The following is a 24,453-nucleotide window of genomic DNA, read 5'->3' as shown; positions in this document are numbered from 1 at the left end:
CTCTTTAAATGTTAATGAAAGCACACTATACCTAGGGAATTTCAGCTGTGTGCTTTTATGTTTCAACTTGTTTTTCGAGAAAGCAAAGTTGCTTACCTATATATCCAGTCACACTTTTGTATCCCTCTTCTCCTTGGAAGGTCCAGCTTATTAGCCTTTTTATGAGACCAAGGCATACGAGTATGCAGAAATTCCTGTGCATACTCAGAGCTTTCTTCATGAATTTTCTAGAATTTGTCTTGGACATGAGGTGCTGTCACCCAGCTCTGCAAGTGATGATTGATATATTTTAAGAGAATATTTTCATAGCGTCCCACAGATCGATCCAGAGTCTTGTGGGTTGTGTCCCTCTACCAGCAGGTGGAGATAGAGAGAACCTCCGAGGTTTGCTATACGTGGACCTGTGCAGCCAAGTAAACCTCAGTTTCCTTGTCATCAAGCAAATGAAGCCATTACGTATGGGTTGTGTCCATCAACCAGCAGGGGGAGATAGAGAGCACTCAACATTTCACAGTGCCTCATGGCCAGCTAGCTCCACTGCCTCTTCAGTGTTCTCTATCTCCCCAAGCAGGGTGGCTGCAGCTTCTTCGAGCTCCAACAAAAATCTGCCTGGGGGTGGCTCCTGGCTTGCCAGTTGTTAGCCGGGGTGTTAGAGGCTATAGCAGCTTCACTTTGAAGGCACATAGGTCAGCCCTTTCCCTGCCTTACCCATGCCCCCGTGGATGTGGACATATTAGCTTGCTTTTCCCTGTCCTTTCCCACTCAGTGGATGCAGGCACATTGGTTCGCCTTTCCCTGCCTTTCCCACTTATCTAAGCCTCAGGAGTGTTTTTTTTATTTACCTCTTTTGCCTCTTCTTTCCTCACAGCGTTAAAAAAATAATTAAAGTCGCATCACGCTTTAGCGCAGCGATCTTGGAAAAGAGTTTTTTTTTCTTGAGATTCTTCTGCAAGACCGGAGCTGTGATACTCAGTCTAGTGAGGTAAGAGTGTTTTCTGACTCCTCCAGGGTGGGCCCGCGATCGGGACGTTTTTGGCACGAACCGCCATTTTTTTGAATTTTACCGCTGTTTTCGGCGATGGCTGCGGAGACTGTAAAGCACTGTTCTAAATGTGGCAAGCAGAAATCAGCAGTGGGGCTCTGTAATTCGTGCTGTACAGACGGTAGAGCCGGCCCGAGCATGGCGAGCGGCGATCTTTTGCGCTCTGAGCTGGCAGCGGACGCCATTTTGGATTTTCCACATGGCGCGGCCTCCGTTGCGACGGAGAGCCCTGAATCCGGGGGGGGGGGGGGGTCCTCTGAATGAGGCTAATAATAGAGCTGATAGCCCTGGGCAGGATCCGGGCGGTCAGGGAGCGGTTTTCTCCCCTGATTTTGTTTTAATGCTGCATAGGGCGTACATGCTTAAAAGAGCTCTTCCACAGGGATCTTCAGACCCTCTGCCTGACCCCCAGTGGATCCTGGCCTTTTGGAGTTGGCTTTGCCTGTTTCTTATCCTACTGATAAACGCAGAAGGGCTAATTCCTTTCTGAGTGTGGTGCACCCCCCGGTTGGGCTATGAGGATTCTGAGGGGTCTGGCAGATCTTCTTGGGCTGAGGAGCCAGAGTCGGGTGCAGAATTGCCTTACAAGCCCTCTCGATTGAAGATCCTGGGAGTGGCACAGCCTCCTCTGTTAATCCAAGGATGGCTAGTAGCAGAAAGCCTGCTCGAGCCTTTCCTTTGCTTGACTCCATCCAAGAGCTTATTTCGGCTCAATGGGCTGACCTCGAGGGACCTTTGAAGGTTGCCAGGGCTATGGGGCAATTATACCCTCTGAGTGAGGAACATTTGGCTCGCTTTGCAATACCTAAAGTGGATGCCCTGGTCACGGCTGTGACAAAGAGAACTACCCTCCCTGTTGAAGGAGGTGTTGCCCTGAAGGATATTCAAGACCGCAGGTTTGATTCAGCTCTGAAGCGGTCCTTTGATTTGGCAGGTCTCACTGTTCGGGCGTCTGCATGCAGTTGTTATGCTGCTAGAGCCTGCCTGGCTTGGTTACAGCAGGCAGTGGAACAGCCTGGTGATGGAGCGGAGACCTTATCAGTAGTGGCTCCGCGGGTGGAGTCGGCCTTGTCCTTTTTGGCTGACGCCCTTTATGATATGGTCAGAGCTTCGGCTAAACAAATGGCTGTAGCAGTGGCGGCTCGCCACACTCTTTGGCTACGACATTGGGCGGCGGACATGGCCTCTAAGCAAAGGTTGGTGACATTGCCTTTTCAAGGCCTTCTCCTGTTTAGTGAGGAGCTGGAAAACATTGTTAAAGGCCTGGGGGATTCCAAACCTCAGCGCTTGCCCGAAGATAGGCCGAAGCCTTCCTCTAAGGGTCAGGCGGTCCACTCCTCTTACAGACCTCGCTTCCGTAAAGCTAGAAGGTACCGCCCGGGGCGTGCTGCTGGGTTCACTTCATGTGCCCGCTTTCAGCAGAGAAACTCCTTTCGCTCGGACAAATGTTCCGCAGCTGCCGGTTCAAGGCCTGGAGTTCAGGGGCGACCCTCTCAATGATGGTGCGCCGGCCCTCTCCTCGTTTCCTGTCATTGGAGGAAGACTTTCCCTCTTTTTCGAGGAGTGGGCCAAAATTTCCACATATCAGTGGGTCTTGGACCTGATCAGAGACGGATACCGAATAGAATTTGATGCCCCAGTGAGAGACGTGTTTGTGGAGTCCCGATGCGGTTCTGCCGCCAAACGGGCGGCGGTAGAGGAGACTGCACAGTCTGTGCCAGATAGGGGCTGTGACCCCGGTGCCTCTCGCCGAACAAGATTTAGGCCGCTACTCCATTTACTTTGTGGTGCCACGAAAAGGCTGGTCTTTTCGCCCGATCGTGGACTTAAAAGAGCTTAATAAGTCCTTAAGAGTGCGGCATTTTCACATGGAAACCCTGTGCTCCGTCATTGCGGCGGTACAGCCAGGAGAGTTTTGAAGTTACATGACGTTGTCAGTCACTTGATGGGCTTGATGGGGAGAGCTTCAAGATATGCGAAGTCCACAGAAATCTGATTTCTATGGCACTTTTAATGGATGACTGCTTTATTTGTTTTGTTTGTTTTTTTAAGAAATGGTAATTCAACTTAAGCATGATTTACTCATTTTATCAGACTCCCAGATGATCTTAGTTTATTTAATTTCTGAATTTGTATCCCACATTTTCCAACCTAATCGTAGGTTCAATGTGGCTAACAGTTATCTAAAAAAATAGGTTACAGGTTATATAGGTTCAATGAGGTATACAGTTCTCTTACAGTTAGCAGGCAACAATACAGTTTACAGTAGACAGTTACATGTAATAGAGCCATTTGGGTGACACAAGCCTAATTCAGATCTGTTCATTGTCATGATTGTGGAGTGTTTTCTAGTGTTCTAATTTGCTACATGGGATGTAAATCTTATAAAACTTCGTCTGTCATGCTTTTGTGTACATAATGAAAGTCTTGTTTAAGCTTCTCTCCAAAAGAAAGAATATCACGTGATGCCAGCCCGTTTCCTAATCTCCTTTAAAAGTCCTTGTGCTGCCTTGGAGGACGGAGGCCTTCTAGGAAGAGAGCATCACCCTGGTGAGGCTGGAAGTAATCATGTAGACAGGACCAGCACACCAGGGAATGCAATATCCTCTTGCACCGAGGATGTGTCTCCAGGAGCTAGTGCCCAGATGGGAAAGGTTAAGACGACTGTTGTAGTTGGTGATTCGATGATTAGGCATGTAGATAGCTGGGTGACTGGTGGACGTGAGTATCGCCCGGTCACTTGCCTACCTGATGCGAAGATGGCGGACCTCAAGCGTCACCTAGATATGATTTTAGATACTGCTGGGGAGGAACCAGCTGTCTTGGTACATGTGGGTACCAATGACATAGGAAAATGTGGGAGAGAGGTTCTGGAAGCCAAATTTAGGCTCTTAGGTACAAAGCTCAAATCCAGAACTTCTAGGGTAGCATTTTCTGAAGTGCTACCCGTTCCACACACAGGGCTCAAGAGACAGGCAGAGCTCCAGAGTCTCAATGCGCGGATAAGACGATGGTGAAGGGAGGAGGGTTTTAGATTTGTTAGGAACTGGGCAACATTCTGGGGAAGGGGGAACCTATTCCGAAAGGATGGGCTCCACCTTAACCAGAGTGGGACCAGGCTGCTGGCATCGGCATTTAAAAAGGAGATAGAGCAGCTTTTAAACTTGAGACTGGGGGAAGGCCGGCAGTCACTAAAAAGCGCATGGTTCGGAATAAGGTACCTTTTAAAGATATCACCAAAACAGGGAAGATAGGGTATCCCGATAGTGAGGTTGCAAAAGAGACCATAGTAGATCAGGTGTCCGTAAATAAAAATCAGACAAAAGATTGCAAATTAATACTGTCATGTACTGAGCATGATGTAAATAGGAACAACAAACATAGTTTGAAATGTCCATATGTGAATGCCAGAAGCCTAAGAAATAAGATGGGAGAGTTAGAATATATTGTACTAAATGAAAACAATAGATATAATAGGTATCTCTGAGACCCGGTGGAAGGAGGATAACCAGTGGGACACTGTCATACAGGGGTACAAATTATATCGTAGTGATTGGGTGGATCGAATTGGTGGAAGGGTAGCAATTGTATGTTAAATAGGTCCTTGAATCAAATAGATTGAAAATTCTGCAGGAAACAAAACACATCTTGGAATCCCTATGGATTCAAATTCCACGAGTAAAGGGGAAAAGGATAGTGATAAGAGTGTACTACCGTCCGCCTGGTCAGGATGAAAAGATGGATGTAGACATGTTATCAGAAATTAGGGAGGCTAACAAACTGGGCAACACGATAATAATGGGTGATTTCAATTACCCCGATATTGACTGGGTAAATGTAACATCAGGGCATGCTGGAGAGGTAAAATTCCTTGACGAAATCAAGGACTGCTTTATGGAGCTGGTACAGGAGCCGACAAGAGAAGGAAAAATTCTAGACCTAGTTCTTAGTGGAACGCATGATCTGGTGCGGGAGGTAATGGTGCTGAGGCCGCATGATAACAGTGATCATAATATGATCAGATCTGATATTAGCTTTGGAGTAAATATAAACAGAAAATCCAACACGTTAGCGTTTACCTTTCAAAAAGGAGACTATGATAAAAAGAAAAGAATGGTGAAAAAAAAACTTAGAGAAGCAGCTGTTCAAAAATACCATCCTGGAAGCCCAGGCCAAATATATTCCGTGTATTAAAAAAAGGAGGGAGGAAGACTAAATGACAGCCGGCATAGTTAAAAAGTGAGCTGAAGGAAGCTATTAGAGCTAAAAGAAAATCCTTCAGAAAAAGGAAGAAGGAACCAACTGAAAATAATAAGTGATGCATGTGGAAAACAGGAACCTGAACTATAGCTACATAACAAAGTTCCACATTAGGAGTCTCCGACCAAGAAAGGGATCTAGGTGTCATTGTAGATGATATGTTGAAACCTTATGCTCAGTATGCTGTGGCGGCTAAGAAAGCAAATAGAATGTTAGGTATTATTAGGGAAGGAATGGAAAACAAAAATGAGGACGTTATAATGCCTGTTTATCGGTCTATGGGGCGACCACACCTCGAATATTGTGTTCAATTCTGGTCACCGCATCTCAAAAAAAAACATAGTGGGATTAGAAAAGGTGCAGAGAAGGGAAACGAAAATGATAGAGGGGATGGGACGACTTCCTTATTAGCAAAAGCTAAACCAGCTAGGGCTCTTCAGCTTGGACAAAAGACAGCTGAGGGGAGATATGATAGAGGTCTATAAAATAATGAGTGGAGTGGAATGGGTAGACGTGAAGCACCTGCTTACTCTTTCCAAAAATACTAGGACTAGGGGGCATGTGATGAAGCTACAAAGTAGTAAATTTAAAATGAATCAGAGAAAATTATTCTTCACTCAACGTGTAATTAAACTCGAATTCATTGCCAGAGAATGTGGTAAAGGCTGTTAGCTTAGCGGGGTTTAAGAAAGGTTTGGATGGCTTCCTAAAGGAAAAGTTCATAGACCATTATTAAAATACACTTGGGGAAAATCCACTGCTTATTTCTGGGATAAGAAGCATAAAATGTTTTGTACTTTTTTGGGATCTTGCCAGGTATTTGTGACCTGGATTGGCCACTGTTGGAAATAGGATGCTGGGCTCGATGGATCTTTGGTCTGTCTGAAAGTGAAATTAATGCCAAATTTTCAGGGGCTGAATAAGTCAACAGTTAACCCCTATCATCCTAGTTTACATATACCCCCAAATTCTTTATATGTTGCACAGAACTGTGCATGCAAATTTGTGAATGCACTCACAGACTTATTTTGAACCCTGCTACGAATACTGCTTGCTGGATTACTGGCTCTCTTTCGACTCCTACACTTTCTCTTATTCTTTTTAATGAAGTTGTACAACCTGTCCAATCTTTTCGATATCTGGGCATTATTTTGAATTCAAAACAATCTTTTGTTCAACATATTTCCTCTGTTTTGTCGGGTTTTTGTTATCTTCGTGTTCTATCCATTCTTATTTTGACTTTGCTTCTTTACACACTCTGTTGCATGCTTATATTATCTCTAAACTTGACTACTGTAATTCTATCTTTGCAGGTCTCCCTAATTCTCAATTAAAAAGACTTAGAAAACTTCATAAATCTGCTGCCCACTTTTTTTTTTATAGAGCTAAGTGATCTGATCATGTCACTCCTTTTGTTTTTTTGACTTCACTGGTTGCCTTTTCCTTATAGGTCTTTCCGAAGCAGGAAGAAGTCAGCGGCCTCCTTTCCATCCGCTAATGTCTGCACTCTTTACACATACTTAGTTCGCACATGAACTGAGCATGCGCGCAGATGTCAGCAGCTGAAAAGGAGGCCGCTGACATCTTCCTGCTTCAGCACTTTGGGCAGCAGATCTCGTCCACTAACAGGGATTGGGCATCCCCACCAGCCATTCAATACATACTCCAGTTGTGGAGGGAGCCCAAACCAAAAACTGGGGGTGAGGAACAGGCCCCTGAAGCCGTCCCCCCTTCCCGGTGGCTGTGCCACTGGCACAAGGCACAAGTCCCAGAACCCTGATTTCAGTTACTAGAGAACTTATCTGAAGCATAAAATTCAGAATCTGAAGTGTACAGGTCTTGTCTCTCACAGGGTATAAGCAGCTACAAGGGCAATAGGGTGGACGCAGGGTTACACTTTCATGCAGAGGACTACTAGGAAGAAGAACTTAAGTGAAAAGCATTTAGCATTCTCTTTAGAACAAATGTTATCACAGAAAACAGGCTACAGAGCAGTCCAGAGAAAGTTAACTTTCAGTGACCGGGGGGGGGGGGGGGGGGGGGGGGGAGACAGAGGTAGCAGGTCCTGCTTACAGTAATAACAGTACAATAGTAGACAATGACAAATTAAGACCGAAATAGCCCATCTAGTCTCCTCAGTAAGATAAATAGGGTTGTAAGCAACTGTGCAAGTTAGTGCCCCTCCATGCCTTCATCTGGAGTAGTAACTGATGCCTCGAGCATGCCTAGAAAGCTTTCCTAACAAGCTCAAGAAACGTCCTTCATACCAGCACAAGAAAAAGTCATGTGACCAACATGAATGACTCCACTGCATATGCTCATAGAGCTTCTAAAGCTTCATTATCTTCCATGAAACTTATGTTCTTTATTTTAAAGCAAGAAATCACAGCGGTTCCAAGAAGCTACAATAAATCAATATTATAATCATAAAAGTATTGTGTTGCTATGAAGGACAAAGTAGCTTATCTCTAGAAATAAGTTTTTCAAACAGGGAACAGGAGAGAAAATTTCAACTCAACTATTGTACTTTAATTAGAACTTGCAAAAATATGAAGCCAGTTGTCTACACTGGGTATCTCTAAACCAAAGACAACACCTATTTGAGGTGGCTGCCATGACAGACGCTGCATTATAATAAAAAATATGCAAATCTATAGACTTAAATTATCTCTCACTACAGTTCCAATAGTAACCAGAAATGTGAAAAGCTAAGTACAGCAAGGTTTGAGGGTCATTTCAAGAACAAACACTGTAGGAGAAAGGCTCCATTTTCAGATACTGCTGTGAAAAAGACAGCTCTCATGCATTTGAAAGTATAAATCCTTCAAATGATCCGATGAATACTGAGTGATCACAAATTATGCACAGTCAAGGCAGAATATACACTAACGTAAGAAAAAATATATAAGGAAAAGAATGTTTTCATAAAAAACATATTGAAAGATTAAAAACAAACGCTGTGTTCTTAAATCAGTTTAAACCAATAATAATGAAGAGAGTGATACTGTAGGGAAAACGTTTTACTTCTATCTACTTACACACAAGCGTATATTTTGTCTTGTAGAAACTGGTTAAAAGGAATTGAATAATAATGTCAGCATAAAATGAAAGCGAAAGACTAAAGAACAAGAACAAGGTCTAGTGTTGTTGCTGTGTGTAAATTAAATAAACACAAACTCAACTCAGAGGATTAATCATCACAAGGGGCATGTAAGTAGTCAGGTAATTACTTACTATGTATTCAGTAGTCCCTTTTGGCTTCTGAAACGACATTCGCCGCCCATCTTTCTTCTCTAGGGTCTTCTTCTGGTTCGTATCTGAAAGAAATTGAGGCAAGCTGTGTGTTAAATTCATTTTCCTCAGTTCAGAACTGTCACAGGCGGCTGAATGCAGCCCTGAAGGCAGACATCTAATTCACCAGTTACATAGCTTGCTCCCTGTGACTCTCCACTAACAGACAACCAGCTGACAGAGTAGGAAATTCACTGCCTTGCCTTTCATTAAATATTTTTGGCAAACAAACCTGTGACAATTAGTAATCAATGTGCTAATGAAGTACCTTCTATTTATTTAGGATTTTATTAATGCAGAGGCTTCTCAGAGATAACTACCTCAAAGGAGGTTACCCCAACTGCACAATATTTATAAAAATGTTTTAATTAGTTCTATTGAGAAAAAACAGTTTACAAATTCCTTCAATTTCTGATGTCAGAATTAACACTACAGTAGCTAAACGTAAAGCAAACATTCTAAATAAGGCAGATTTCTCTACCTCTAAATATGTCTGGCAGATGGTAAAACCATTTACACATTTCATCTATTTGTTAAGACATCTTTTGATCAGACTTCTACTGTGTGTGTCTTAATCTACTTGATAATAAATCTTTAAAACTGTCAAGTCCAGACGAGTGACACTATACATTTGATAGAGACAGAGAAAATGACAGTAGATAAAAGACCATATGGCGCAATAAAGTGTTTCCATCCATACCAACTACTAAATCTCTACTAAAGATATCCAATATGTGTTTTAAAATTATGAATGTACCACCTGCACATGCATAACTTCATTTGAACAAAGCAGAGAAATTAGGAAGAGTTTCCATTTCACTGCACACTCTTACCATGAATGAATATGCATACAAATTAACCCAGAAAAACTGTGCAAGCTAAACAGTATGTATAAATGTAAGTGAATAAATTATTTATGGTATTTTTCAAAATAGAAATACGCAGCTACTATCATTTTGAAAATTTGCCAGTTTTCATATGGGAAATAGTCTGCAGTGTTACATTACATAATGTTTGTGTAATAATAGCTGTGTAGGTGATAAAAAAATAAAAATAAAAATTGTGTTGTCTTATTTATTAAAAACAGTTTTCTATCTATATTCCAAAGACTATGGACCCTAAAAGTTTTAATTTGAAAATCAAGTGGTATAATTTGTTGCAATCACCTTCTGACCAATAGAATTCCTGTATTATTGACCTATTTGGATCCATGCTTTTTGACCAATAGTATTTGACAATTATACTCACTAACACTATGTTCTGTTTAAAAGTCTTATTTGCAGGATGGCATTCATTGTGTGAACTTTATTAATCCCTAAACAGATTGTTTAGAATACCTCTTCTACTTTGCTTTGCTTTATTCCTATTCCCTTACTAGACAGTGCACAGATCCTGGGAGTACTCATTGATAATTCCCTTATTTTTAAGCTTCAAGTATCTGCTGTAGTGAGCCGTTTGTTCTTAGCTCAGGATGATACATTGTCTTTGCTCTCAATATCCTCAAACATTCACTTGTCATTAGCCATTTGGACTACTGTAATGCCCTCTATAAGGGCATTAAGATGTGAGATTTTAAACATCTCCAGCTCATACAAAATACTGTCATAAAACTCATTACAGGTCACCAGAAGTATGATCACGTTATACCACTCCTGAAGGCTACCCATTGGTTACCCATCTCACATCGAGTTATTTATAAGCTCCTCCTTGTCTTTAAAATATGACATTCTGGGATGCCCATTTTCCTCTCCAGTCTTACACTCCCCCTACTGGCCTAGACCGTTGTGATTCTCATAGCAAGAGTGGCTTATGGTTCCTTCCCTCTCGCGACATTACATACACCTCAACCAGGAACATTTTTTTCTGTCTAGGGGCCAGAACTATGGAACTAGTTGCCAAGTCATCTTAAGCTCAACCCTCCCTACAACAGTTTAATGCTGATCTGAAAACATGCCTTTTTCTGGAGACCTATACTTGTAGGTTTTTTAGGAATGAGATTTCTGGCTGCACGACTGTCCCTGTGTGTTGTCCCCCCACCCCCTAAGTTTACTATCAGTACTGTAGCTCCTCCCCACCTCTCCTTTCTTTTCCAAGTCTTGTTTTTTGTTTGTCTGTTTTTTCACCTCTCCCCATATTAGTCTGTAAGTTGCCTAGACACCAGCGGGATAGTAAATTTATAAATAAACTTGGAAATATTTAGAAACAGTTCTGTGTCGCACGACAGTTTGGATGGACTTCAAGTCAATATTGTACCCTATGATTATACTTTCACTTGATTGACTTGTGGTGGACTCTACAATTTTTATGCCTTTTAGAGATAAATTCCCTTTAATTTCTTTATTGTTTACATGGCATAAGGAGTTATATAAATTAGGTTGTTCTAAGAACGTGTCTGACTCACTACATACAAATCCTGGTTAGTGATACAGGTGAGTGCATTATACCTGCATCCTCATATTTTGAGTTCTGGCGAGTTTGTCCTTTCAACTGTTTATGCTTTTTTAAAATCAGTTTTGCCAGTTTGGTGAGGCTTGGACTTTTATACCAGTTGGGTAAGCCACCCTCTGTGTGTTTATTGGCTCAACATTATGGTTCTTTCAGTTTTTAATATAGATATAGATATTTTTTAGGCTAATATGCATTCTACTATGATTGATATTATAATCATGTTGCTGGTTATGTACAATTGGTTGTAGCAACAGGTGACGCTGAAGAAGAAACAGAAGACACAACTGAAGTGATTCCTGTAAACACTGCATCCAGGGCTACACTTATGGATGATTCATGTGAAGCCATGCCTTTGGATTGTGTGTATGTAGAAATTAGATCTTACCTGCTAATTTTCCTTCCTTTAATCCCTCTGGACCGGACCAGGATTGGACTGATGGTTGTGTACGCCTACCAGCAGGTGGAGACTGAGAAAGTTCTGAGACTAGAGAGCCAATGAGAGCCCTGGCCATATGTCAATAGCCTCAGTATTTGACTAACAAAGCAGAAAAGAAAGAAAGAACACCCTTCTGTGCACTGTGAAATCAAAGCAGCCACCAAGCACTTATTGAATGTGCTTAACTAATGGCCAAGCCGTGTATTAGAGCTCACCAGCAACTCTCACCAGAGAAGTGGTATGGCCCACATAAAATGTTATATACAATAAATTGTTTTGGTTTTTTTTTAATATCTATAAACTTACAAAACAACTCCATTTCTGATAAACGAACTAACTCCCCGAAACAGAAGAAAAAAATTCTGAAGAGTTGAGAGAACATGGAGGGACCTGGTCCGGTCTGGAGGGATTAAAGGAAAGAAAATTAGCAGGTAAGATCTAATTTCTACTTCCTTAGCATCCCTCCAGACCGGACCAGGATTGGACTGATGGGAAGTAACAAAGCAGTAGTCCTACGGGAGGGACCCTAGCAAGCCCGCTGTAAGTACTCGAGACGCAAAGATACCCTCCTGCTGGCACTGTACATCAAGTCTGTAATGTTTAGAAAAAGAATGAAGAGAGGACCATGTTGCTGCCTTACAAATATCCGCTGGAGGTACCAAAAAATACTCCGCCCAAGAAGCTGCCTGACCACTCGTGGAATGAGCTTTAACACTTTCTGGGACCGCTGTACCTGCAAGAATGTAGGAAGAAGCTATCATTTCCTTAATCCATCGAGATAACGTGGGCTTAGAAGCAACCAACCCCTTGCGGGAACCAGCAACAAGAACAAAAAGACGATCCGTGCAACGAAATCCTCAGTAACTGCAAGATAGTGCTTAAGCACTCTCTTAACATCCAAAGTTCGCAACTTCCTCTGCTCCTTCGAGCCGGAAGAGGAACCCAAAACCGGAAGGATAACCGATTGAGAACGATGAAAACGAGAAACCACTTTAGGCAGGAAAGAAGGAACCGGACGTAGAACCACTCATTCCTTTGAAAATTCCAAAAATGGAGATCTGCAGAAAAAAGCTTGCAACTCTGAAACTCTTCTTACTGAAGCTATGGCCACTAAAAACACTGCTTTAAGAGTCAAATCCTTAAGAGAAGACTCAGACAACGGCTCAAAAGGAGGACCAGCTAGAGCCGAAAGAACAAGATTGAGATCCCAAGATGGAAAAATGGATCTACCTGGAGGGCGAAGAAGACTAACTCCCTTCCATAAACGGACGACATTGGGAAGACTAGCTAAGGTCTTACCTTGAATATGACCTCTGAAACAGGAAAGGGCCGCCGCTTGAACTTTCAGAGTGGAGAGACACAAACCTTTCTCAAATCCCTGCTGCAGAAAATCCAATATCTGCAGTACAGAAGCCCAAAAAGAAGAAATACCAACCTCTTCACACCAAGCTTCAAAAATCCTCCAAGTGCGGGTATAATTTAGAGAGGTGGAGCGCTGACGAGACCGCAACATGGTAGCAATTACTGAAGTCGAATAACCTCTTTTAATTAATCGGGCTCAAGAGCCAAGCCATAAGACAAAATCGAGCCGGGTCTGGATGTGGGATTGGCCCGTGTAACAGCAGGGACCTGTGAACCGGAAGACAAAGAGGAACTGCCGACCGAAGACGCTGAAGGTCTGCGTACCATGGCCGTCGAGGCCAGTCTGGAGCTACTAGAATTACCAGGCCCCCGTGTTCTGCGATCCGCTGCAGAAGGCGACCTAAGAGAGGCCACGGAGGACACACATAAAGGAGTCCGGAAGGCCACTTCTGTAAGAGAGCATCTAATCCCACAGCATTTGCGTCCTTTTGGCGACTGAAGCGAACAGATCTAGGACTGGAGTGCCCCACTGCGCTACTGTCAACTGAAATGCTCGATCGCTGAGAGACCATTCCCCTGGATCGAGAGTGTGCCGACTGAAAAAATCCGCCTGAATGTTTTCCACCCCTGCTACATGAGAGGCTGAAATGGTGAAGAGGTGAACTTCTGCCCACGCCAGGAGTCTGGCCATCTCGTGACCCAAAAGGCGGCTCTTCGTTCCCCCCTGGTGGTTGACATAAGCTACTGCTGTGGCATTGTCTGAGAAAACTCGTACCGCCTTGCCCGCCAGGAGGGAACGAAACTCCAGCAAAGCTAGCCAAATAGCTCTGGTCTCCAAAAAGTTGATGGATTTGGTCGCCTCCAGAGGAGACCAGAGACATTGGGTCAACCTGCCCAAGCAATGGGCTCCCCAGCCCCGAAGACTGGCATCTGTCGTTAAGGCTATCCACTGAGGAGACTCCAGCGGCATTCCAATGAGAAGATTCTTTGTCTGTAACCATCAGAAGAGAGAGCTGCGCTCCTGGGATCTGAGAGGTAACCTCATTAGAAGAGACCCTCCTTTTTGCGGTACCACAAAGTAAATGGAGTAACGACCGTAGCCGATCTCGGAGGGAGGCACAGGGACCACCACCCCGAGGTGCAACAAGCCTTGCAAGGTCTCCTCTACCACCGCCCGTTTGACGGCAGAGCCGCATCGGGACTACACAAACACGTCTCTCACCGGGGCATTGAATTCTAATCTGTAGCCATCTCTGATCAGGTTCAAAACCCACTGATCTGAGGTAATCTTGACCCATTCCTCGAGAAAGAGGGAAAGACGTCCTCCAACTGCAGGAATCGAGGAGTGGGCCGGCGCACCATCATTGAGAGGGTCGCCCATGAACTCCAGGCCTTGTTCAAGCGAAAGGCGGTGGCCGTAAGTAGAAGGTTGCTAGGCTGTATAGAGAGGGGAGTGACCAGCAGAAGAAAAGAGGTTTTAATGCCCCTATATAAGTCGTTGGTGAGGCCCCACCTGGAGTATTGTGTTCAATTCTGGAGGCCGTATCTCGCTAAGGATGTAAAAAGAATTGAAACGGTGCAAAGAAAAGCTACGAGAATGGTATGGGATTTGCCTTACAAGACATACGAGGAGAGACTTGCGGACCTGAACATGTATACCCTGGAGGAAAGGCGAAAAAGAGGCGATATGATACAGACGTTCAAATATCTGAAAGGTATTAATCCGCAAACGAACCTTTTCCGGAGATGGGAAGGCGGTAGAACTAGAGGGCATGATATGAGATTGAGGGGGGGGGGGGCAGACTCAAGAAAAATGTCAGTAAGTATTTTTTCACGGAGAGAGTGGTGGATGCTTGGAATGCTCTCCCGCGGGAGGTAGTGGAGAGGAAAACGGTAATTGAATTCAAACATGCATGGGATAAACATAAAGGAATCCTGTTCCGAGGGAATGGATCCTCAGAAGCTTAGCCGAGATTTGGTGGTGGGAGGCGGGGATAGTGCTGGGCAGATTTATACGGTCTGTGCACTGAAAATGACAGATACAAATCAAGGTAAGGTATACACAAAAAGTAGCACATATGAAATTATCTTGTTGGGCAGACTACATGGACCGTGCAGGTCTTTTTCTGCCGTTATCTACTATTTTACTATGAAAGGAGTTCCTCTGCTGAGAGCGGGCATGTGAAGTAAACCCAGCAGAACGCCCCAGGCGGTACCTTCTAGCTTCACGGAAGCGAGGTCTGATCTTCAATAGAGAGAGAGCCTGTAAGGCCTCAGAAATAAGCACTGGCAGCTCCTCGCGGTGGAAAATCCTAATCGCAGTGGGATCATCTGGATCCAGTGGCAATCCTACACCTTCCTCTGGCTCTTCGGAACACGAAGGCCTGCCAGACCCCTCAGAATCCCCACAGCCCGACCACGGGTGTGGGGGGGGGGGGGGGGGAAGGGGTGCGCCATTCTCTGAAGGGGAATTTACCCTTCTGCACTTGTCTTGCGGCCAACTGTCTGGGGAAAAAACCCTGACGGCAATCCCGGGCCAGTCTCCACCAGAGGGGAACCAGGTAGCAACGCAGAGTCAGACACCTGCGGCAGAGCACTTTGTAATATGAACGCTTTATGTAAAAGCAACACAAACTCAGGGGAGAAAGGCTCACCCTGGCCTCCTGGTTCCAATCCGGGGTAAGCAGCTCCTCTGGTAGCCTCCATCCGAGGCTCCCCTCCGGCCTCAGACCCCTCCAACTCCTGTGGGGCTCGAGCCATGCGGCGCATCCAAGATAGCGCCCGCTGCCAGCTCCACCAAGCGGGAAGAAACCTCGCTCGCCATGCTCGGGCGGGCCCTGACGTCTGAAGAGCACAATTTACAGAGCCCCGCTGCGGATCTGCACTTGCCACAACGTGAACAGCGCTTAACAACCTCTGCAGCCATCACCGAAAACGGCGGAAAAATTTTAAATGGCGGATTCGCGCCAAAACGTCCCGATCGCGGGCCCTCCCCAGAGGAGCTACAAGACTCTCTTACCTCACCAGACCGAGTCACAGAGCTTCAGTCACGCTGCACAGACAGAAGGAAGCCTCAGAATTGCAGCACTAACAAGCGCGTCACGTTTTTTTTTTTTAACGCTGTGAGGAAAAGTTAGAGGTAATGGCTACAGAGGCACTCCAGAGGTCCAGGAGAGTGGGAAAAGCAGGGAAAGGACATACCAATGTGCCTGCATCCACATAGAAGAGTGTGGGAAAGGCAGGGAAAGGGCAAACCTATATGCCTGCATCCACATAAGGGGAAGGGGAAGGCAGAGAAAGGGCTAACCTATGTGCCTTTAAAGTGAAGCTGCAATAGCCACAACACCCCTGCTACAACTGGCAAAAGCCCAGGAGCCACCCCAGGCAGATTTTTGAAGGAGCTGAATAAGCTGTGTCCAACCCTGCTGGGGAGATAGAGAATACTGAGAGGCAGATGGAGCTAGCTGGCCAAGAGGCACTTTGGTTTTTCAGTGCTATCTCCCCCTGCTGGTAGGTGGACACAACCCATTTGTAATGGATTCATCTGCTTGATGACAAGGAAATAGGATTTTATATAGTGCTGGGGAGGAGCCGGCTGTCTTAGAACATGTGGGTACAAATGGCATAGGAAAATGTGGGAGAGGTTCTGGAAGCCAAATTTAGGCTCTTAGGTAGAAAGCTCAAATCCAGAACCTCTAGGATAGAATTCTCTAAAGTGCTACCCGTTCCACGCGCAGGGCCCAAGAGATAGGCAGAGCTCCGGAGTCTCAATGCATGGAGGAGACGGTGGTGCAGGGAAGAGGGTTTTAGATTTGTTAGGAACAGGGCAACATTCTGGGGAAGGGGGAGCCTATTCCGAAAGGATGGGCTCCACCTTAACGAGGGTGGGACCAGGCTGCTGGCATCGGCATTTAAAAAGGAGATAGAGCAGCTTTTAAATTAGAAACTGGGGGAAGGCCGACAGTCGCTCAAAAGCGCATGGTCCGGGGTAAGGTATCTTTCAAAGGTATCACCAAAACAGGGAAGATAGGGCATCCTGATAGTGAGATTGCAAAAGAGACCGTAGTAGATTAGGTGTCCTTAAATAAAAAAATTAAAAAAAACAGACAAAAGATTGCAAATTAATACTGTCATGTACTGAGCATGATGTAAATAGGAACAACGCATAGTTTAAAATGTCTATATGCGAATGCCAGAAGCCTAAGAAATAAGATGGGGGAGTTAGAATATATTGCAGTAAATGAAAAATTAGATATAATAGGCATCTCTGAGACCTGGTGGAAGGAGGATAACCAGTGGGACACTGTCATTCCGGAGTACAATTTATATTGTACTGATTGGGTGGATCCAATTGGTGGAGGGGAAGCATTGTATGTTAAGGAGGGCATTGAATCAAATAGATGGAATTTCAATTCTGTTTCCTGCAGAATTTTCGATGTGTAAAGGGGAAAAGGATAGTGATAGGAGTGTACTGCCGTCCGCCTGGACAGGAAAAACAGACAAATGTAGAAATGTTAAAGGAAATTAGGTAAGCAAACAAACTGGGCAACACAATAATAATGGGTGATTTCAATTACCCTGATATTGACTGAGTAAATATAACACTGGGGCACGCTAGGGAGGTAATATTCCTTGACGAAATCAAGGACTGCTTTATGGAGCAGCCAGTACAGGATCCGACGAGAGAAGGAAAAATTCTAGACCTAGTCCTTAGTTGAGCGCATGATCTGGTACGGGAGGTAATAATGCTGGGGCCGCTCGATAACAGTGATCATAATATGACCAAATTTGATATTAGCTTTGAAGTACACACAGGAAATCCGGTACATTAGAGTTTAACTTTAAAAAAGGAGACTATGATAAAATGAGAACGGTGAAAAAAAGAAAACTTAGAGGAGCGGTTTGAGGGTCAAAAACTTACATCAGGCGTGGATGCTATTCAAAAACACCATCCTGCAAGCCCAGGCTAAATATATTCCAAGTATTAAAAAAGGAAGACGGAAGACCAAACGACAGCCAGCATGGTTAAAAAGTGAGGTGAAGGAAGCTATTAGAACTAAAAGAAAATCCTTCAGAAAACCGAAGAAGGAACCAACTGAAAATAATAAGAAACAGCATAAGGAATGTCAAGTCAAATGCTGATAAGGAAGGCAAAGAGGGACTTACAAAAAAAAGACTGCGTTGGAGGCAAAAACACATAGTAAACATTTTTTTAGGTATATTAAAAGCAGGAAGCCGGCAAAAGAATCGGTTGGACCGCTAGATAACAGAGGGGTAAAAGGGGCAATCAGGGAAGACAAAGACACAGCGAAGAGATTAAATGAATTCTCTGTTTCGGTCTTCACTGAGGAGGATTTCGGAGAGATACTGGTGCCAGAAATGGTATTTAAAGCTGACGAGTCGGAGAAACTGAATGAAACCTCTATAGACCTAGAGGATGTAATGGGGCAATTTGACAAATTGAAGAGTAGCAAATCTCCTGGACCGGGTGGTATTCATCCCAGAGTACTGATAGAACTGAAAAATGAACTTGCAGAACTATTGTTAGTAATATGTAATTTATCTTTAAAATCGAGCATGGTACCAGAAGATTGGAGGGTGTCCAATGTAATGCCGAATTTAAAAAAGATTCCAGAGGAGATCTGGGAAATTATAGACCAGTGTGTATTACGTCGGTTCCGGGCAAAATGGTAGAGATTATTATAAAGAACAAAATCACAGATCATATTCAAAAGCATTGATTCATGAGACAAAGCCAACATGTATTTAGTTAAGGGAAATTTTGCCTCATCAAGCTATTACATTTTTTTGACAGGGTGAACAAACATTTGGATGAAGGTGAGCTGGTTGATATTGTGTATCTGGATTTTCAAAAAGCATTTGACAAAGTACCTCATGAAAGACTTAGAGAAATTTGGAGAGTCATGGGATAGGAGGTAGTGTCCTATTGTGGATTAACAACTGGTTAAAAGATAGAAAACAGAGAGTAGGGTTAAATGGTCAGTATTCTCAATGGAGAAGGGTAATTAGTGGGGTTCCCAGGGGTCTGTGCTGGGACCACTGCTTTTTTACATATTTATAAATGACCTAGAGATGGGGGTAACTAGTGAGGTAATTAAATTTGCTGACAACACAAAGTTATTCAAAGTAGTTAAATCACGGGAGAATTGTGAAAAATCACAAGAGGACCTTATGAGGATGGGAGATTAAACGTCATCTCCCATTTAGACGCCCAATGTCAGCATGTGGGAAAGAGCAACCCAAATTATAGCTATGTCATGCAAGGTTACACGTTAGGAGTCACAGACCAGGAAAGGGATCTAGGTGTCGTCAATGACACGTCAAAACCTTCTGGTCAGTGTGCTGCGGCAGCTAAGAAAGCAATAGACTGTTAGGTATTATTAGAAAAGGAATGGAAAACAAAAATGAGTTTGGTCACCGCATCTCAAAAAAGATATAGTGGAATTAGAAAAGGTGCAGAGAAGGGCGACGAAAATGATAAAGGGGATGGGACGACTTCCCTATAAGGAAAGGCTGAAGCGGCTGGGGATCTTCAGCTTGGAGAAAAGACGGTTGAGGGGAGAAATGATAGAGGTCTATAAAATAATGAGTGGAGTGGAACGGGTAGACGTGAAGCATCTGTTTACTCTTTCCAAAAATACTAGGACTAGGGGGCATGCGATGAAACTACAAAGTAGTAAATTTAAAGCAAATCGGAGAAAATATTTCTTCACTTAACGTGTAATTCAACTCTGGAATTCGTTGCCAGAAAATGTGGTAAAGGTGGTTAGCTTAGCAGAGTTTTAAAAAAAGGTTTGGATGGCTTCCTAAAGGAAAAGTTCATAGACCATTATTAAATTGGACTTGGGGAAAATATTTCTTGGATAAGCAGCATAAAATGTTTTATACTTTTTTGGGGATCTTGCCAGGTATTGTGACCTGGATTTGCCACTGTTGGAAACAGGATGCTGGGCTTGATGGACCTTTGGTCTGTCCCAGTATGGTAATACTTATGTACTTATAAGCTAACTGCTTTTACTAAATTCTCTGGCAACAAATTCAAAAGTTTAATTAAAGGTTGAGTGAAGAAATATTTTCTCCAATTCATTTTAAATATACTACTTTGTAGCTTCATTGCGTGCCCCCTAGTCCTAGTATTATTGGAAAAACTAAATGAGCGATTCACGTCTACCCAATACAGTCCACTCACCATTTTATAGACCTCTATCACAGTTCCCCCTCAGCCATCTTTTCTCCAAGCTGAAGAGCCCTAGTCGCTTTAGCCTTTCCTCATAGGGAGTCGTTATCAAGCGGTCCCAGCACCATTACCTCCTGCACCAGATAATGCGCTCCACTAAGAACTTGGTCTAGAATTTTTCTCTCTCATTGGATCCTGAACCAGCTGATTCATAAAGCAGTCCTTGATTTTATCAAGGAATTTTTACCTCCCTAGCATAGCCTCATGTTACATTTACACAGTCAATATTGGGGTAATTGAAATCAACCAAGATTATTCTGCTGCCCAGTTTAATTGCTTCCCTAATTTCCTTTAACATTTCTACATCTGTCTGTTCATCATGGCCAGGTGGGTGATAGTACACTCCTATCAATATCCTTTTCCCCTTTACTCATGGAATTTCAACCCAAAGGGATTCCAAGATGTGTTTTGTTCCCTGCAGAATTTTCAATCTATTTGATTCAAGGACCTACTTAACATACAATGCTAACCCTCCACCAATTTGATCCACCCTATCACTACAATATAATATGTACCCTTGTATGATAGTGTCCCACTGGTTATCCTCCTTCTAGTGGGTCTCAGAGATGCCTATTATATCAAATGTTTCATTTAGTGCAATACAGTCTAACTCCCCCATCTTATTTCTTAGGCTTCTGGCATTTGCATCTAGACATTTCAAACTATGTTTGTTGTTTCTATTTACATTTTGCTCAGTAGTTGACAGTGTTAATGGGAAAATTAGGTTCCTACCATGATAATTTTCTTTCCTTTAGTCATAGCAGATGAAGCCATTACGTATGGGTCGTATCCATCAACCAGCAGGGGGAGATAGAGAGCACTCAATTTTTCACAGTGCCTCATGGCCAGCTAGCTCCACTGCCTCTTCAGTATTTGAAGCTTCCAAAGCAGTAAGGCAAATCACAGTGGGAATAACATGAACTTTCCTCACAGCGAACGATGGCCCCTTAACAAAGGCATAAACTCCAAAAAAGGAGGGAATTAACTCATCCTCCTGGAGGGAATAAACTCGTCCTCCACTTTGTATAAACGGAGGGAATGAACTCATCCTCCTATAACTGTAACAAGAATCCTGAAGACTGTTTTCCAACTCCCCAAGGAAGGAATATAACTTCAGGAAACAAGAACAGCACCTAAAATCAGAATCACTGCAATTCAGACAATCATACAGGGAGGGCTCATGGCTTCATCTGCTATGACTAAAGGAAAGAAAATTATCATGGTAAGAACCTAATTTTCCCTTCCTTGTCATCAAGCAGATGAAGCCATTACGTATGGGATGTAACAAAGCAATCCCTAAATAGGGTGGGAACAAGCCACACCACGCGCTAGCACCTGTGCTCCAAAACGAGCATCCCTCCTGGCAGCCACATCCAGCCTGTAATGTCGGGCGAAAGGGAGCTTAGAAGCCCATGTTGCAGCACTGCAAATCTCATGAAGAGATAGTGCTCCAGTTTCCGCCCAGGAAGAGGAAATCGCTTTTGTGGAATGTGCCTTAAAGGCTTCAGGCGGAGCCCGGCCAGACAGCAGATATGCTGAAAAGATAGCTTCTTTGAGCCAACGGGCAATAGTGGCTTTAGACGCTGAAGGCCCTCTGCGAGAACCTGCAAACAGCACAAAAAGATGATCAGAGGTCCTGAAAGAATTTGTAATTCGCAGATACTGCAACAGAGTCCTGCGCACATCCAAAAGGTGCAACTGCCCAAATTAATCTGGAAACTCCTCCTTAACAAAGGAGGGAAGAAAAACAGGCTGGTTTAGGTGAAACACTGAAACCACCTTAGGCATGAAGGAAGGCACAGTCCGAACCGTGACCCCTGACTCTGAGAATTGCAGAAAAGGGTCTCTACAGGACTGCGCCTGGAGCTCTGACACCTGTCTCTCCGAGGTAATGGCCACTAAAAAGACGGCCTTCAGTGTCAAATCTTTCTCTGAAGCACGCCGAAGCGGTTCAAAGGGAGCCCCCTGAAGGGCCTTCAATACTAACCCCAGGTTCCAAGCTGGACAAGGTGCCCGCACGGGAATACAGAGCCGAAGCACCCCTCTAAGAAACCGTGCCACATCTGGATGAGCAGCTAAGGACAAGCCTTCAACCTTGCCACGCAGGGAGGCCAATGCTGCCACTTACACCCGCAGGGAATTATAGGCCAAGCCTTTGTGTACATCATCCTGCAAAAAGTACAGAATCGGCGAGACAGGAGCCCGCAACGGAGAAAGCGCTCTTGAAACACACCAGACTTCAAACTGGCGCCATATCCTTGCATAAGCCACGGAAGTGCAGCGCTTACGGGCCTGCAGGAGAGTAGAAATTACCTTATTTAAGAAGCCTTTATCTCTCAATTGCCATGCCATAAGACCAAAGTGGCAGGCGTCCTCCATGGCCACCGGACCCTGTGACAACTGGTGCGGAACCAGAGGTAACGGAAAGGGAGCCTCCAACAGCATCTGTCGGAGGTCCGCATACCAAGGCCTCCTGGGCCAATCCGGGATGATGAGCACCACTTCTCCTGGATGCAGCCGAAACCGCAGGAGCACTCGCCCTATCAAGGGCCACGGAGGGAAGACATACAGCAAGCCCAGGGGCCAGGGTTGAGCCAAGGCATCCAACCCGGCAGAGCGAGGATCCCTCCGTCTGCTGAAGAAGCACGGGGCTTTGGCATTGGAACTGGTCGCCATAAGATCCATCACTGGCTTGCCCCATTTGGCACATATCTGCAGGAATACATCATCTGCTAGTTCCCACTCCGCTGGATCGATCTGATGCCTGCTTAGATAGTCGGCTTGCACGTTGCTCTGACCTGCAATGTGAGTTGCTGACAGGGACTGTAGATGCAGCTCGGCCCAGTGGCAAATTTGTTCGGCCTGCGCGGCTAGAGCTCTGCACTGAGTGCCGCCTTGTCGATTTATGTAGGCCACTGCTGTCGTGTTGTCCGACATCACTCGGACAGCCAATCCTTCCAGGGTCACTTAAAAGGCCAGAAGAGCCTGAAACACTCCTTTCAACTCCAGGCGGTTGATAGACCACTCCGACTCGTCGGGCGTCCACAGACCCTGGGCATGCTTCCCCTGGCAATGTGCACCCCAGCCCTTCAGGCTGGCATCTGTCACCACTAGGCACCAGCCGCAACATGCTGTCCGAGAGTCACCTCCATACTGAAGCGGGCCGCAGGGAGCCAAGAAAGTCTGCACTGATAATCCTGAGATACTGGAGACCATCGTTGAAGTAGAGAATACTGTAGAGGTCTCAGGTGCGCTCTCGTCCATGGCACCACTTCCAAGGTGGCCGTCATCGATCCCAACAGCTGGACAATGTCCCAAGCTCGCGGGCGGGGCATCCTCAGGAGCAGACGGACCTGATTCTGAAGCTTGCACCGCCTTTGCTCGGAAAGAAACACATAGCCCGAGGCTGTGTCGAACCTGGCTCCCAAATATTCTAGAGATCGCGAAGGGGTCAGGTAACTTTTGGCCATATTGACGACCCAGCCCAGAGATTGAAGGACTGAAACCAATCTGCCTGTAGCTAGATGACTCTCTTTTTCTGAGTCTGCTATGATGAGCCAGTGGTCTAGGTATGGGTGAACCCGGATACCCTCTCGCCTGAGAAAGGCAGCTACTACCACCATTACCTTGGAGAAGGTTCGGGGAGCTGTGGCGAGGCCAGAAGGCAAGGCCCGAAACTGGAAATGTTTTCCCAACGCCGCAAACCGCAAAAACTTCTGGTGCGGGGGCCAAATTGGTATGTGCAAGTAAGCTTCTTTCAGGTCCAGAGACGCGAGAAACTATCCTGGCTGTACCGCCGCAATTACAGAGCGCAGGGTTTCCATGTGAAAATGCCGCACTCTTAAGGACTTGTTTAGCTCTTTTAAGTCCAGGATCAGGCGAAAAGACCCGCCTTTTCGTGGCACCACAAAGTAAATGGAGTAGCGGCCTAGACCTTGTTCGGCGGGAGGCACCGGGGTCACAGCCCCTATCCGGCACACACTGTGCAAAGTCTCCTCTACCACCGCCCGTTTGGCGACAGAACCGCATCAGGACTCCACAAACACGTCTCTCACCGGGGCATCGAATTCTATTCGGTATCCGTCTCTGATCAGGTCCAAGACCCACTGATCTGCGGAGATTTTGACCCACTCCTCGAAAAAGAGGGAAAGTCTTCCTCCGATGACAGGAAACGAGGAGGGGGCTGGCGCACCATCATTGAGAGGGTCGCCCCTGAACTCCAGGCCTTGAACCGGCAGCTGCGGAACATTTGTCCGAGCGAAAGGAGTTTCTCTGCTGAAAGCGGGCACGCGAAGTGAACCCAGCAGCACGCCCCGGGCGGTACCTTCTAGCTTCACAGAAGCGAGGTCTGTAAGA

General features: G+C 44.9%; 1 protein-coding gene across 2 annotated transcripts in view; it reads right to left on the bottom strand.

Moving 5' to 3' along the window:
* The window catches only part of OXR1 (oxidation resistance 1), a 388,442-nt gene that overhangs the window by 331,958 nt on the left and 32,031 nt on the right, over nucleotides 1–24,453 (bottom strand). For both annotated transcript variants that reach the window (XM_030217988.1, XM_030217996.1), the window contains exon 2: nucleotides 8,537–8,619. In XM_030217988.1, the coding sequence (XP_030073848.1) occupies nucleotides 8,537–8,619 (83 nt within the window). The remainder of the gene's footprint in view (nucleotides 1–8,536; nucleotides 8,620–24,453) is intronic.

This window comes from Microcaecilia unicolor, chromosome 1, assembly GCF_901765095.1.
Source record: "Microcaecilia unicolor chromosome 1, aMicUni1.1, whole genome shotgun sequence".
In the NCBI taxonomy this organism is placed as follows: Eukaryota; Metazoa; Chordata; class Amphibia; order Gymnophiona; family Siphonopidae; genus Microcaecilia; species Microcaecilia unicolor.
This window is presented reverse-complemented; position numbering and strand designations above follow the sequence as displayed.